Source organism: Mustela nigripes, chromosome 2 (genome assembly GCF_022355385.1).
Source record: "Mustela nigripes isolate SB6536 chromosome 2, MUSNIG.SB6536, whole genome shotgun sequence".
In the NCBI taxonomy this organism is placed as follows: Eukaryota; Metazoa; Chordata; class Mammalia; order Carnivora; family Mustelidae; genus Mustela; species Mustela nigripes.
The window spans coordinates 50,845,165-50,858,748 of NC_081558.1; the positions used below are offsets into that span (position 1 = coordinate 50,845,165).

The 13,584-nt window shown below is 45.3% G+C and overlaps 1 protein-coding gene across 6 annotated transcripts in view; it reads right to left on the reverse strand.

Moving 5' to 3' along the window:
• SRGAP3 (SLIT-ROBO Rho GTPase activating protein 3) overlaps window positions 1-13,584 on the reverse strand; it is a 251,163-nt gene that overhangs the window by 15,732 nt on the left and 221,847 nt on the right. For all 6 annotated transcript variants that reach the window (XM_059390216.1, XM_059390215.1, XM_059390214.1 and 3 more), the window contains 3 exons: window positions 10,991-11,096; window positions 10,545-10,772; window positions 7,748-7,827 (listed from right to left, as the gene is read on the reverse strand). In XM_059390216.1, coding sequence (XP_059246199.1) covers window positions 7,748-7,827; window positions 10,545-10,772; window positions 10,991-11,096 — 414 coding nt within the window. The remainder of the gene's footprint in view (window positions 1-7,747; window positions 7,828-10,544; window positions 10,773-10,990; window positions 11,097-13,584) is intronic.

Here is a 13,584-nt window from a genome sequence, read left to right on the forward strand (position 1 = left end):
CTCCAGAGCCTCCCGCAGTCACTGGGAGTGGTCTGGAGTTGGGAGTGGGGGGGGAAGAGGAGGAATGGGAAATGAAAGGGGAAGAAAAGAAAAGCGAGGAGCAGAACGGAGCTGCAGGCAGAGAGAGGGCGTATGTGATTGCAGATGCCGTTATGTGAGTGTGTGAGGTAGAAAGGGAGACCATAGCCACCATTTATTAGGAAATCTCTTACTTGGGTTCATCGTACCTGAAAGAGAATACATGAGTCTCCCCCTTATCACTCTCCCACACACCCCTCCCCATACTTATTTCTCTCACCCTCGCCATCTTAGGAAACAGACCGTCTGCCTGTTTGCTCAGGCCACAGCCTTGCTCTTGAGCACCACATGTCTTAGCCACTAGCAGGTCCTGTGAAGCGTCCCCTGAATCGGACCCATCTCACCCCCTCCACTGCCACTGCCCTGTTTCCAGACCACTGCTGTCCCTCTACCAGGCCTCCCCCTCTTATTTGTGCTCGGGTAGTTCTCCCCAGGGCAGCAAAAGGGATCTTTTAAAATCATAATCAGATCATGAAACTCCCTTGCTGAAATCCCTCTGAAGGCTTCCCACAGTGCTTGGAGCCAACCCCCAATGTCTTCTCACACCAGCTGAGGCCCCTCTGTGCTCTGGGCCTGGAGCCCTCTGCAGTTTTGCTCCCAACCACTCTCTCCCTCACTCAGTTCCTCCCTCATGGCCTCATTAGCCTTCTTAATATTTCTTCTCCGACACTGTATTCTGCTATTTTTCAAAAACAAAGTAAAGTTGAAAGTGAACATGCATATACCTGGCACCAAAATTCTACTGTTAACATTTTACTGTATTAGCTTTGTCACATATCTATCATTCCATCCATCCATCCATCCAACCATCCATCCAAACTTCTATCCATCTATCCATCTTATTTTTTAATGAATTTTAAAGTAACTTGCAGACATCAGTACACTTTACCCCCTAGCACTCTATTCATAAATATTCATAGAGCCTTCTTGATGTTTTAAAAACATTCTAAGCCTCTTCCTGCCACAGGACCTTTGCACTTATTATTGCCTCTTCCTGGGATACTGTTCTCCCAGATATTTGCATTCATTCACATTCAACAAATATTTATTGACCCTTGTGTGCCATTTCCTAATTTCATTCAGGTCTATATGCAAACATCTTTGCCTCAGCAAGACCAAAGGACTTGACACCCTGAACTATAAAAGTACTAACTGTCAAATCACTCTAACATTTTCTCTCGCTTTATTCTTCTTCATAGCACTTAGCACAACCTGAACTTGTGTGTGTGTTTGTGTTTGCATGCGTGTGCAGTTGTAGTTTGAAAACTTGTTTATTGTTGATCTTTCTATTAAAATGTGCAGTCCATTAGGACAGAGGTTTTTGTTTTATAATCTGCTATTTCCCCCCTTCTAGAACAGTGTCTGGGATGAGCTGGCACTCCATATTACTTGCATGAACTAATTAAGCTTTTCCTATATGTTAAATGTTCTACTGTCACTATCACATTTAACTCTCACAACAATACATGCAGCACTCTCCTCATTTTACAGATAAGGAAACTGAGGCTGAACTGAAATGACATATCACACATGGATCAGAAAACTTAACACTGTTAAGATGGTAATACTCCTAAATTGATCTACATATTCAGTTCAGTCCCTATTAGAATGTAGCTGACTTCTCTGTGGAAATTGATAAGCTACTCTAAAATTCATATGGAATTGCAAAGAACCTGTAATAGCAAATAATAATAATAATAATAAAAACTTGAAAAAGAAGAACTAAAATTAGAGGACTCACACTTTCTGATTTCAAAACTTACTACAAAACAGTAATAATCAAGACAGTGTGGTGCTGGCACAGGGTCAGAAATATAGTTTAGTGGAATAAAACTGAAAGTCCAAAAATAACCCGCTACATCTATGGTCAACTGACTTCTTATATGGGAGCCAAGATCGTTCAATGCAAGAAAGAATAATCCTTTCAATGATGATGGGACGACTGGATAGCCACAAAGAAGGAATGGAGCTGGACCCTTACTTACAACATATACAATAATTAACTCAAAATGGATTACCAGACATAAGACCTAAAACTTAAAACTCGGGGAAGAAAACATAGGTAAACCTTCATGATTTTGGATTTGGTGAAGGATTCTCAGACAACACCAAAAACAAACAATAAAAAGAAAAAAATAGATGAATTGGATGTCATCAAAATTAGAAAAGTTTTGTGCTTCAAAGGACACCAATAAGAAAGTGAAAAAGCACACAGAACATGTTTGGGCAAATCATATATCTGATAAGAAACTTATATCTAGAATACATAAAGAGTGCTTACAACTCAATAATAAAAAAGCAGGGGTGCCTGGGTGGCTCAGTCAGTTAAGTGTCCGCCTTTGGCACAGGTCATGATCCCAGGGTCCAGGAACCAAGTCCTGCATCAGGCTCCTTGCTCAGTGGGGAGTCTGCTTCTCCCTCTGCTCCCCACTTTTGCTCACTCTCACTCTCACTCTCACTATCTCTGTCTCTCTCTCAAATAAAGAATATTTAAAATCTTAACAAAAGAACAAAAACAAAGTGTTCCATTTCATATTACCACCAGCAGTGTGTGATCCTTCTCAACAGTTGTTGTTATCTGACTTTTTGATGCTAGCCATCCTAGCGGATGTGAAATTGTATCTCACTGAGGTTTTAATTTGAATTTCTCTCATGACTAATGACGCCGAGCATCTTTTCATGTGCTTGTCATTTGTATATCTTTCCTTGGAGAAATGTCTCTTCAGATCCTTTGCCCATTTTAAAATTTGGCTATTTAGTTTTTTTACTTTTATTTATTTATTACGATTTTACTTATTGACTGGAGAAAGAATGATAGAGAGAGAGCACAGGGGGAGAGGGAGACACAGACTCTCTGCTGAGCAAGGAGTCTGACCAGGGGACAGGGAGAGAGGACAGGGACAGCCCATGCTTGTGCGCTCTCTATGTGTATGTGTCAAATGAATAAATAACATCTTTTAAAAATGTATTAGAATAATATGGATTGATGAATGGACAGATACACAATAAAATAAATACAACAAAATGTTAACAAATGTAGAAACTCGGTGATGGGTTTATGGGCATGACGGTACAATTTCCATCCACTTTTCTGTGTGCTTGACATTTTTTTCTTAAAGGAAATATCATGAACTGCAGGCCAATAGAATTCTGACCCTGATTTCTAGTAGATGCCTAGAACAATCTGATGAAAACCATGGACTTCTTCTCAGAGGCACACATTCCAACAGAAACAAATGTTGCCCACAATGATCTCCTAAGGTTAATGGCATAATGATTTTCCAGATGTAGATGATGGACATGGAGTGGAAGGCTGTTGGAAGAATTTGGGGAGTGAGAGAATGGTGGTGCAATTGTAATTGGAAACTGACATACTGTAACTATATGATCATGTTTGTAACTGATTTTAGTAGTTTCTTTATCCGGCAGCCTAGGTCCTCATTTAGCATCCAATTAATAAAGCTGTTATTGACAGGCCGCCTCAATGTTTTCACTTGGCTTAGTTCTGACAATCAAGGGCTCTTAGACTAACCATGGTTTCTTTATAAATCTTGGAGACCAAAGAGCAACCACAAGCGGATTTTTCAGACATATACTCATGATGTGCTAACAGACTCCAGGCAGGGCAGCAGGTATCACTTAGGTACAGAATATGTTGAGAAAGGAAAGGCCAAAGGACTAAGTTTTTCCTCCAGTTTGGCTGGTCACTCACTGGGAGGACCATTTATTACAAACACATGGGGTCATGGCTTTCTGGCTGATTTGACCTTCGAAGTCTCCTGGGCTCCATTCATAGGGCTGTTTTCAAGAAAAACAAAGACATGCAAGCAAAGGAAACGGTCAAGAAAACCAAAAGACAACTGACAGAATGGGAGGAGATATTCGCAAATGACATATCAGATAAAGGGCTAGTATCCAAAATCTACGAAGAACTTACCAAACTTCACACCCAATGAACAAATAATCCAATCAAGAAATGGGCAGAGGACATGAATAGACGTTTCTGCAAAGAAGATATCCAGATGGCCAAGAAACACATGAAAAAGTGCTCGACATCACTCGGCATCAGGGAAATAGAAATCAAAACCACAATGAGATACCACCTCACAGCAGTCAGAATGGCTAAAATTAACAAGTCAGGAAACGACAGATGCTGGCAAGGATGTGGAGAAAGGGGAACCCTCCTACACTGTTGGTGGGAATGCAAGCTGGTGCAGCCACTCTGGGAAACAGCATGGAGGTTCCTCAAAAAGTTGAAAATAGAGCTACCCTACGACCCAGCAATTGCACTACTCAGTATTTATCCTAAAGATAAAAATGTAGTGATCCGAAGGGGCATGTGCACCTGAATGTTTATAGCAGCAATGTCTACAAGAGCCAGACTGTGGAAAGACCCTAGATGCCCATCAACAGATGAATGGATAAAGAAGATGTGGTATATAAACACAATGGAATACTATGCAGCCATCAAAAGAAATGAAATCTTACCATTTGCAACAATGTGGATGGAGCTAGAGGGTATCATGCTAAGTGAAATAAGTCAATCAGAGAAAGACAATTATCATATGATCTCTCTGATATGAGGAGTTTGAGAGGCAATGTGGGGGGTTTAGGGGCAGGGAAGAAAAAAATGAAACAAGATAGAATTGGGAGGAAGACAAACTATAAGAGACTCTTAATCTCACAAAAACTGAGGGTTGCCGGGGGCGGGGTAGGGAGAGGATGGTTGGGTTATGGACATTGGGGAAGGTATGTGCTATGGTGAGTGCTGTGAAGTTTGTAGACCTGGTGGTTCACAGGTCTGCCTTCAGCTCAGGTCATGATCTCAGGGTCCTGGGATCAAGGCAAGCATTGGGCTCCCTGCTCAGTGGGGAGCCTGTTTCCTTCTCACTCTCTGCCTGCCTCTCTGCCTACTTGTGATCTGTCTGTCAAATAAATAAACCCTTTAAAGAAATACATTTTAAAAAAAATTAAGAGGGGTTTCTCCTGGACACAGAATAATGTTTCCTACCCACCTAGTTGTACCAGACACTGTGCTAAGTTTCTTCATATAGGTCACATCATTTTAACCTAGGCCACAATTTTCTTGGTGCTGTCATTCTCATTTTATAGAAAAGGAAACTGAGGTCTGAAGTTACATGGCTTCCCAAAGACCCCAGGGCCATGAAGGTCTCTCCCTGTCCTTCAAAGCCAGGTCTCCTTTCTCAGAGTCTAGTGTCCCTCAACTGTTCCTGCAACTCAGAATTTCTGTGACTGTTTTAATTGGGGCAGGTGTGTAGGTAAGCATCTAGGAAATGCAATTAATTTTCCTCCGAAGAATGCTCCTGATTCAGCAGCCACCACCAGCACACAGGAAATAGAGAGAAACTTTAGGGACCATGAAACTGGCCCTTCTGAAGCTCGCCGTTGCCCTTTCCAGGATGATCTTTCTGCCTTTGTCCTACTCAGAAACCAGCAACGTGACAAAGAACAATCGAGAAGGGACCTTCTGGGGAAGCAGACAAGAAGCTCTGACTTGCCCTGTTGCAGGGATATAGTATGCCTCTACTCTAGGAAGAGGGAGGTAGCATTTTATGAGGGGTTTTTCTTGATGGGTGAAGCCTGCTGGGTGTGTCCTGCGGATGCTTCCTCATGTACCCAGCAAGACCTTCTCTCTCCGTCCCTCCTCCTCAGGCCTGGCCCCCATAGCAGCTTTCCATCGCCCAGGCAGAGGAGCTGTGGGGAAACTCAGCATGTGTGGGAATATGCACAGTGACCTAAGCCTCCTGCAAGACGGGCTGTGAGGATCCTCAGAGGGCACCGGACCCACCCTCCTGCAGACACACACACATCCGCCTCCAGCAGCAGCTGTCCTAACAGATCTTCATGCTGAAAAATCCATCTATCTAGTGGGACAAGAGCTACTTCCCCCCAGTGGGAGAGGGAAGACAGAACAATATCTAGAGCAAGAGGGAGCTGTGTGCACACACACGGAAATAAAGCAAGCAACAGACAGGTCAAGAAGGAAGAAGCAGAAGAGCTGGAGGTGGTAGGGCAAGAGACCAAAAAGAAGGAAAGAGAAAACCAAATCGCTACAAACAAGCAGAAGTTAGTAGCCTTCACATCTCCAAGGACATTTTCCTCAGCCCTGGATGACTAGAGCCTCTGAGGATTCTGGCAGAACTGGACATTATCCCTAGACTTGCTCTTCCACACTTGTGACTCAGGCCTGACCCATGGGCTCCCTCTTGGGCCACAGTGCTTGGTTCTTGGTAGGGTGTGTGAGTCAAGGCAGTCCAGAGACTCTACCCCAGGAGCTTTCTTAGAACCATGATGAGAAGAAAGTTCTTCTCCATTGGGACTTTGGACAAAAGGACAATGAAAGCCTAGAACTGCCAAAGGCCACCACATAGGGATATCCTATCTGAGGATGAAGCCAACACAGAGGGAAGATGGAGACAGAAAGTGGAGACAAATTCCTAACAAAATCAACTAAGCTGGATCCATCCATTCCTGAAGCTATGCCTAATCTAGGATTTTTCAGGTCTATGATATCTGAGGCCTTTAATGCTTAAATCAGTTTGGGCTGGAGTATCTGTCATTAGCAAGTGCAAATCCACCTATCAGTCTTAGAACCAGCTCTTTCCACTGGCACCCAGAAACCACACCTGGGTACAATATACCAGCTCTCCTAACAAAAATTGTGGCCAAAAGGGCCTGGGACTGTCCCAGAGGGAAACACAGAGCTTATAAGAAAACCTCTACATAATGATTTTTTTTCAAAGTAAAATTATCACAGAGAGAAAGGAGGACTATGCTTGGTCTATACAGGATGGTGTTATAACTCTAATAGGTCCCTTCCTCCATTAAAAAAAAAAAAGTTTAAAAAATTATATACCACAACTGAGTTGATATAAAGATGAATATAACGCAGGCTGGATCATATTCCTTTTCTCCTCATTATTTTAAAAGAAATTAAAACATTTTTACAGGTCCTTAAAATACCCTGGACCCTGGGTACCATGCCTATTCTCTCTAATGGTTTCGTTGCTCATATTATCCAGATTGCTTGTCTATGTGGTCCACATTCCTTAGACATGAACCCAACTCTAGTCTCCTTGTCTAGAAGGGATGGAAGGGTCCAATGAGTCCCTCAAAGCCCAGGCCTGCTTTCCCTCTCTCCCACCAGCACATCTCTGGGTCATCCCTGCCTGGTTTCATCTTTGGGGCACCCATGCCCTGGGGACACAGCTTTGTTGGGCATTATTTCTGTGGATCATGGGGAGCCACTCCTAATGTGTCAGGTAACAAGACTGGGAGCTCCTCCACAACTCATGTGTCTTTCATCAAAGTGCTCCAAGTCCTAGCACAGGCTGGGTGCAGAACAGATCCCTGGTGGGGAAGGAACAGGGGCCGAAGTATGCTTCCTACTTAGCAAACTCTTGTCACTTAGGATTTGCACTTGGGCCAGGCAGGACACAGAAAGGGAGGAGACAGATGGGTAGGAGTGTGGTAAACGGGAGCACACATGTCTCCAAGATCTTTCTGGGTCCCCCCTCTATTCTGGAGGGCAATGTGCTGACTTGCAAAGCTGGAGGGGGTTATGTGGCCAACACAGAGGTTGGGCAGACACGAGTCAGTGTGAGAGGCTCCAGGTAAGCTCACTGGCCCCAGGTTCTCCCTCACTCACCTTCATCACTGGTGTGAGGCTCTGTGCCATTGTCATGGTCGACTTCATCGATAGTCCCTGGCTCGCTGTGTGGACTGTCACTGCAAGAAAACGTGGGAAGGGGACACGTTGGGCTCTGCACCCTCACGCTGTCCTCAGCTTAATTGCCAGCCCCGCCCACCTCTGCACTTGACCCAGCTCAGGCCTGCCTTACGCATTGGACCACCCATAGGCCCTTCTAATAGAAAACTGCTGCCAGCCCCTGCAATGGGCAGCTATCCTGAATCACCTTCCCTAGCTTCCCCTAGCCCTGGAATTTGCCAGGCTGCCAATTCCTAGGTGTTCCATAAGATCCAGAGATCAGTGTAAAACCCTGGCATTTATCCTCAGAAGGACCACAGGCCAAAACATGAAGGAACTCTGGAAGTGCGGTAGGTCATTTACCTAACCTGCTTCCATGTCTTACAGAGGACGCGACATACCCAACAAGGAGGAGCAAAGCTCCCAAAGAGCAGGGCTCTCAGGGCTGCCTCAGGGTGCTGTGTGGAAAAGCCCAGGCTAGTCCACATGGCACCAGCAGGCTGGCAGCCATAATGGGCACAGGAGGAGGCAGAGTGAGTCCAGGCCTATCAGATTTGTAATTCATACACTGGGATAATTTCACCAGCCACGACCCCCTCTCTAAATGATAAGCTTCTCAAGGTCAGGGTTTGTTCCTATAGTCAGTTTTCTAACTGAGCCAGGATGGAGTCCCGTTATATGCTCGGTAGGAGGGACACACCAATGGGTAAGTCAACAGACTCTGCCTTCAGGGGCCAGGAAATAATCTGCTGCAAGTTGAAATGTGCTATGGAGGAGCAAATGAGCAGAGACAACAGCAGAGGGGACCCACGTAGGGTGGTCGGGGAAGGCTTCTTGGAGGAAGTGACATTTGCAATGGCAGTTGAGAAAATAATGAATTTCATTATGAAAAATTCTCTACTGCCTCCTGGATAAGGTCCAGATGCTACACGATGGCTTGAGACCTTTCAAAACCTGCTGGCCTGTGCAGCCTCCTCCCTTACCGTTTCCTGGGCATCTGCAACACTCTGGTCACACAGAACCACTTTCCATTTTACTGAATGCTTCAAGTCTAGAACATTCTTTGCCCACTCCTCGACTGGCTGACTCCAGTTCATCAAGCAGGCCTCTGTTAAATCATTATTTCCTCCAGAAAGCCCTTCCCGACCTCGCTACATTGGTTCAGGGAGACCGTCTTCTGGAACTGTTTCCTCCTCCCCCAGAGCTCCCTGCATCAGGGATTAATCCCCTTTCAGGTTACATCCCTGACCCTCTGCCCAGAGCCAGGACTAGGACAGACACTCGGCAACCATCTGTCCATTCGTCAAATGAATGAATGTTGTCCACTACAGTGTGATCCTCAGCCAAATCCCCCTTTTTGGCTTTGAAAACACCTCCAATGTAATTAATAGTTTTCCTTTCTCCTGGGACACTAACGGCATTAAGAAAAGTGTGGTTATTGGATATTGTTCTTTGATAAGTACAACATATCTTGAGGACCCTTCCCAGAACATTTAATGATCATACTGGAGGAAGAAAAGAGAATGGGTAATGGTTGCAAACACTGTGTGAAAAGCTTCTCTTTGTCCAGAAAGTATGCTTGCTGGCTGTTTAATGGCTCTGTGACAGAACAAGGACAGATGTGCTCCTGGTGCCTCAAATAATACAGCAGAGCTCGACATCTCTATGGGGGACAATGTGGGGAACAAAGGGGCTGGAATGTCTCCCTTCTTTGAAGCGATTTAAGAGTCCAGGAACACTGTGATAATCAAAAGACAACCCCTCTACAGGAACCTAGCTGAAAGCAGTATGGGGAATACCTAAATGCACAGCTGTGTGTTGTCCTGGATTAGGAATAAAGAACGAATAGGAACCCTTGGCTTGTCTCTGGTGCTCTGAATCCACATTTAAAAACATTTCCTATCTTACCACATTTTAAGGTCTTAGTCTGGGGAAAGTAGTCAGTCCTGATTTTGATTAGGTTCTGACATTTTTCTCCCAAGACCCCATGTAGCACAGGTACCCAGAGGTGCCCAACTACCAACTGCTGACCTAGTGTGGAGCTCTCAAAAAACGTGAACTCACTGTGTCTGGAAGAAAGAACTCCTTTCTTAAGAGGTTGTAGTGGGGATTATTATCCACTCCCCTGCTGCCTGAGATGGGTTTGTGACTCACCCGGTCCATGACAGCTTGACATCTCCTAACCAATGTGATTTGTTCATCAAACTCGAGCCTCGGGGATATAATTCTTGGATTTGTGTTGGGGCACTGGGGAAGAAGAAGCCCTTTTTCTGCTGGGGTTACTGAGAGAAATGTGCTCTAAATCTGGAGTTACTAGATGCCTTCCTGAAGCCACCAAGGGAGAGACTACCTGAGAATGAAGCCAATGCAGAAGAAAACAGACCCAAGGGTTGGAGAGTGCAGGACCAAGTCCTGATGATAATAGTTGAACTCCTGGATCCAGCTATACCTGAAGCCACGATCCTCAACTTTTTAGTTAAGTCAAGTAAACTATTAACTTCCCATTTAGCTTAACCAATTTGATTTGTATTTCTGTCCCTTATAAACCAAGAGAGTTTGGGCTGATGCAACTATCTCTCATATAAGGCTGTGGCAAAGCTCAAATGAGAAAATGCATATGGAAATACACACTATAAAGCAGTAAGAAAATCAAGGGGTTTCTTACTGTTCCTGTTCAACAGCAACAACAACGATAGCGGTGATGATAATAACAATATTAAGAAGAATCGAATCTTACCAATATTCTTCCCCTCCAGCCATGCATTTTTCATACACAGGTCCCTCTAGCTCCCGGGGGCTGGGGAAGATGGCTTCATGATGGATGATGATGGTTTTGATGACTTCGTTGACGTGTGCCTGGCAGGACACAGGGTCCTGCCCATCAGGGATGTGCATGAGGGTGGGCCCGAAGCAGATGGCCAGGTTGTAGGGATCCATCATGTTTTCGTCACTATACTGCGAGAGGCTACAAGAAAGGAGGTACTCACAAGTCACCTGGGAAAGGGAAATCTTTCCCCCTGTGGGTTCTTTCTTTCGAGGGCTCTACTCAACTCCAGGAGGGTTCCATGTTCTGTTTTAGGAACAGCTGCACCTGCAAAAGCCTCAGGACATCCCCTCCCAAAGGAGGCCAGAGCTGAGGCAAAGAGGGGCCACCCCCCACCCCCAAATGGCCAGGCAACTCACTGGTTGAGGAAAGCAAAGAGGTATCTCATGACCACGATAACCACTCGGGGAAGGGTGATGAGGATTTGCTGGATCTGGTGCACCCTCTCAGCTGGGTTCTCCAGTTCTGTAACACAAAGGGGCTTTTTAGGGGGTCTTTCATCCTCAGGGAGCCAGGCAGCCAACATCTCCTAGAGCAGTCCACATGGTTCTGGCCAAGACAGTTCTCTTGGTTCTAGGGATTGATTCAAAACCCTCGTCTGGCCACTCACAGCAACTGTATGAGTCAATTCATTCCCTTTTATGGATGAAGCCAGTATATACTAGGTTTCTGTCACCTGATATCTATGAGTCCTGACTAACACAGGCATGGGCCATGTTCCCTGAACCTCTTTATGAACACCAGCCACGCCACAGGCCTGGCACAGAGTAGGCTGGAAATAAGTGTTGAGTAAACAGCCAACTCTACAGCTCTATACTGGCCAAGGAGCTTATCTCTGAGCCTGGTTTCCAGGCCCATCCTAGACAGAGAGACGCTAGTATTTTTGTCATTTGGGCTATGGGCAGGAGAAGCAAGCTGGGCTTGGTAAGGAGATGGGCTTTGTGGGCTTTGCCTCGTAGAGAGGGAAAGCTGGTGCGAACACTGAGCTGCCAGAGTTCTGATGTGTGCCTGCAGGGCTGATGCCCAAGCCTATGCCAGTTTCTCTCTTAGAAAACATGTTTTTCTCACATAGACTCTCTCTCCAGCCTCCACATTCTGTCAGCATGTTCCTTCTAAAACACAGCTTCTCCTGTTTCTTCTCCATATCCCAGGCCTTTCACAGCAGGGCTTATGCCAAGATAGCCTACCTCACCTCCTAGCTGCCGCCCCTTCCCCAAGTTATCTGAAGATGATACGGAGTCATGATTCTCAAATGAGGTGGCAGTGCATCTCTGGGCACTTAAAAATTCATGGGGCATTCTTTGGGGGTAGTCACAATGACCTAGAGGGAACAATTGGCATCTGGGATCCAGGGGTCAGCGTGCCAAGTGTCCTGAATGTATGGGACACACAATATGGCACTGCGTTACCCTAAATGCCAACAGCACCCCCACGGACAAACTCTGTGCCAGGCTGCCTTCACCATGATCTCCCTCTCACAAAAGGCCTTCCTGCCCCTGGGCCTTTGCACACACTGGTGATCTCTCTACCCAGTAGACTCTAGCCTACCTTCAAAGCCTGAAACCAAGGGGCCTTGCCCAAGCCTCCCCACAGAGCTAAAGGTCCTTGGATGTTTACTGACTCCACTGCCCTTTATACAGGCCACTCCCTGTCCTCAGCTTTAGTCATCAGTCCACTTCAATACATCGCTTTCTTAAATACATTTATTTAAAGAGGAAATTTTACCTCATTCTGTAAAGGAGAAACCAGGATCACTTGCTCTGATTAGGAGGTAACATAAAAATAGATAAAATGAAAGCAAAACAATGTTACTAAATTCTAGGTAGTTTCTGAGACTGAGGCCTCATCTCTCTGTTTAGAAGGGAGACTGACCTCTGAAATTTTCTCCTGGATGTAATTGCAGGGTTTGGGAGGGAACTGAGAAAGGATTTTTCTTTTTCCCCACAGCGTGATTCAAGATGTGATCCAAGGTATGTAATGTTATGAGCTTATACCAAAGGCCAACAGGCTTGTCCCCTCAGGGCTATGTGCCGAAACTAGACTAATGGGACTTCTGGAAACACTAGCTGAGCACATGACACAGAGCTCAGATACGGTTGGGCCTTTGTGGCCTGGAATTTCTGAGGGTGATGTGGAGCTTGAAGTGGATCTGGAAAGATGAGCAGGAAGCAGTGTGGAGGAGAGCGGGGCAGAGGAAGCGGGGCAGAGGAAGTCTTTCATAAAGGCAGGCGAGAGGCTTGAAGCTCCAACCCGCTGGAGCAGTTTCCTGGCTGCAAATCCCTCTCAGGACATTGTGAGAAGCATTGCGGGTATTGCTGGGCATGGGACAATTTTCTGTAAATCACAGTTTATTCTAAAACACTAAGATTCTCATATTGTAATATTGAAAGTTTATTTTTTAAAATTCCCAAAATATTGTCTTGGATTTGGGCATTGTACAGTCAAGGTAACTTGATTTCAGCCCCCTAGACTGGGCTTCTGCCTTCATCCAAGAGAACTCCAATGGCTTCTGACATCAGAAGAAGCTCACAGTCAATTTATTTTCACCATTTTACTCGCCTGTCATGTTGCTGACTTGACTCCCAGACCCTCTATGGTTCCCTATTACCCGAAAAGTTCCAAAATCCTTGCAGGGTCATTCCCCTCTTTCTCTATTTTACCCTTCCAGCCTCTTGCACCATTCACTGGCTAGAACACCTTCCTCTGGTCCCTTTAGTCTGTGTGTCCCCAAAGTCTTCCCAGGATACTCGGTCCACTCCTCTTGGAAGGCTCTGCTCACATAACTCTCTTAGCTGTGATCTGCAAAACCAAGCTTTCCTCTGCCTCTTCTGAGCTACATCCATACCCAATGGTACCATGCCATTTTCCATTATAAACCATCTTATTATCTCTACAACTAGTTTTTAAGTTCTATGAGAACGAGGGCCATACTGCTCCTTTCATACTATCCCTC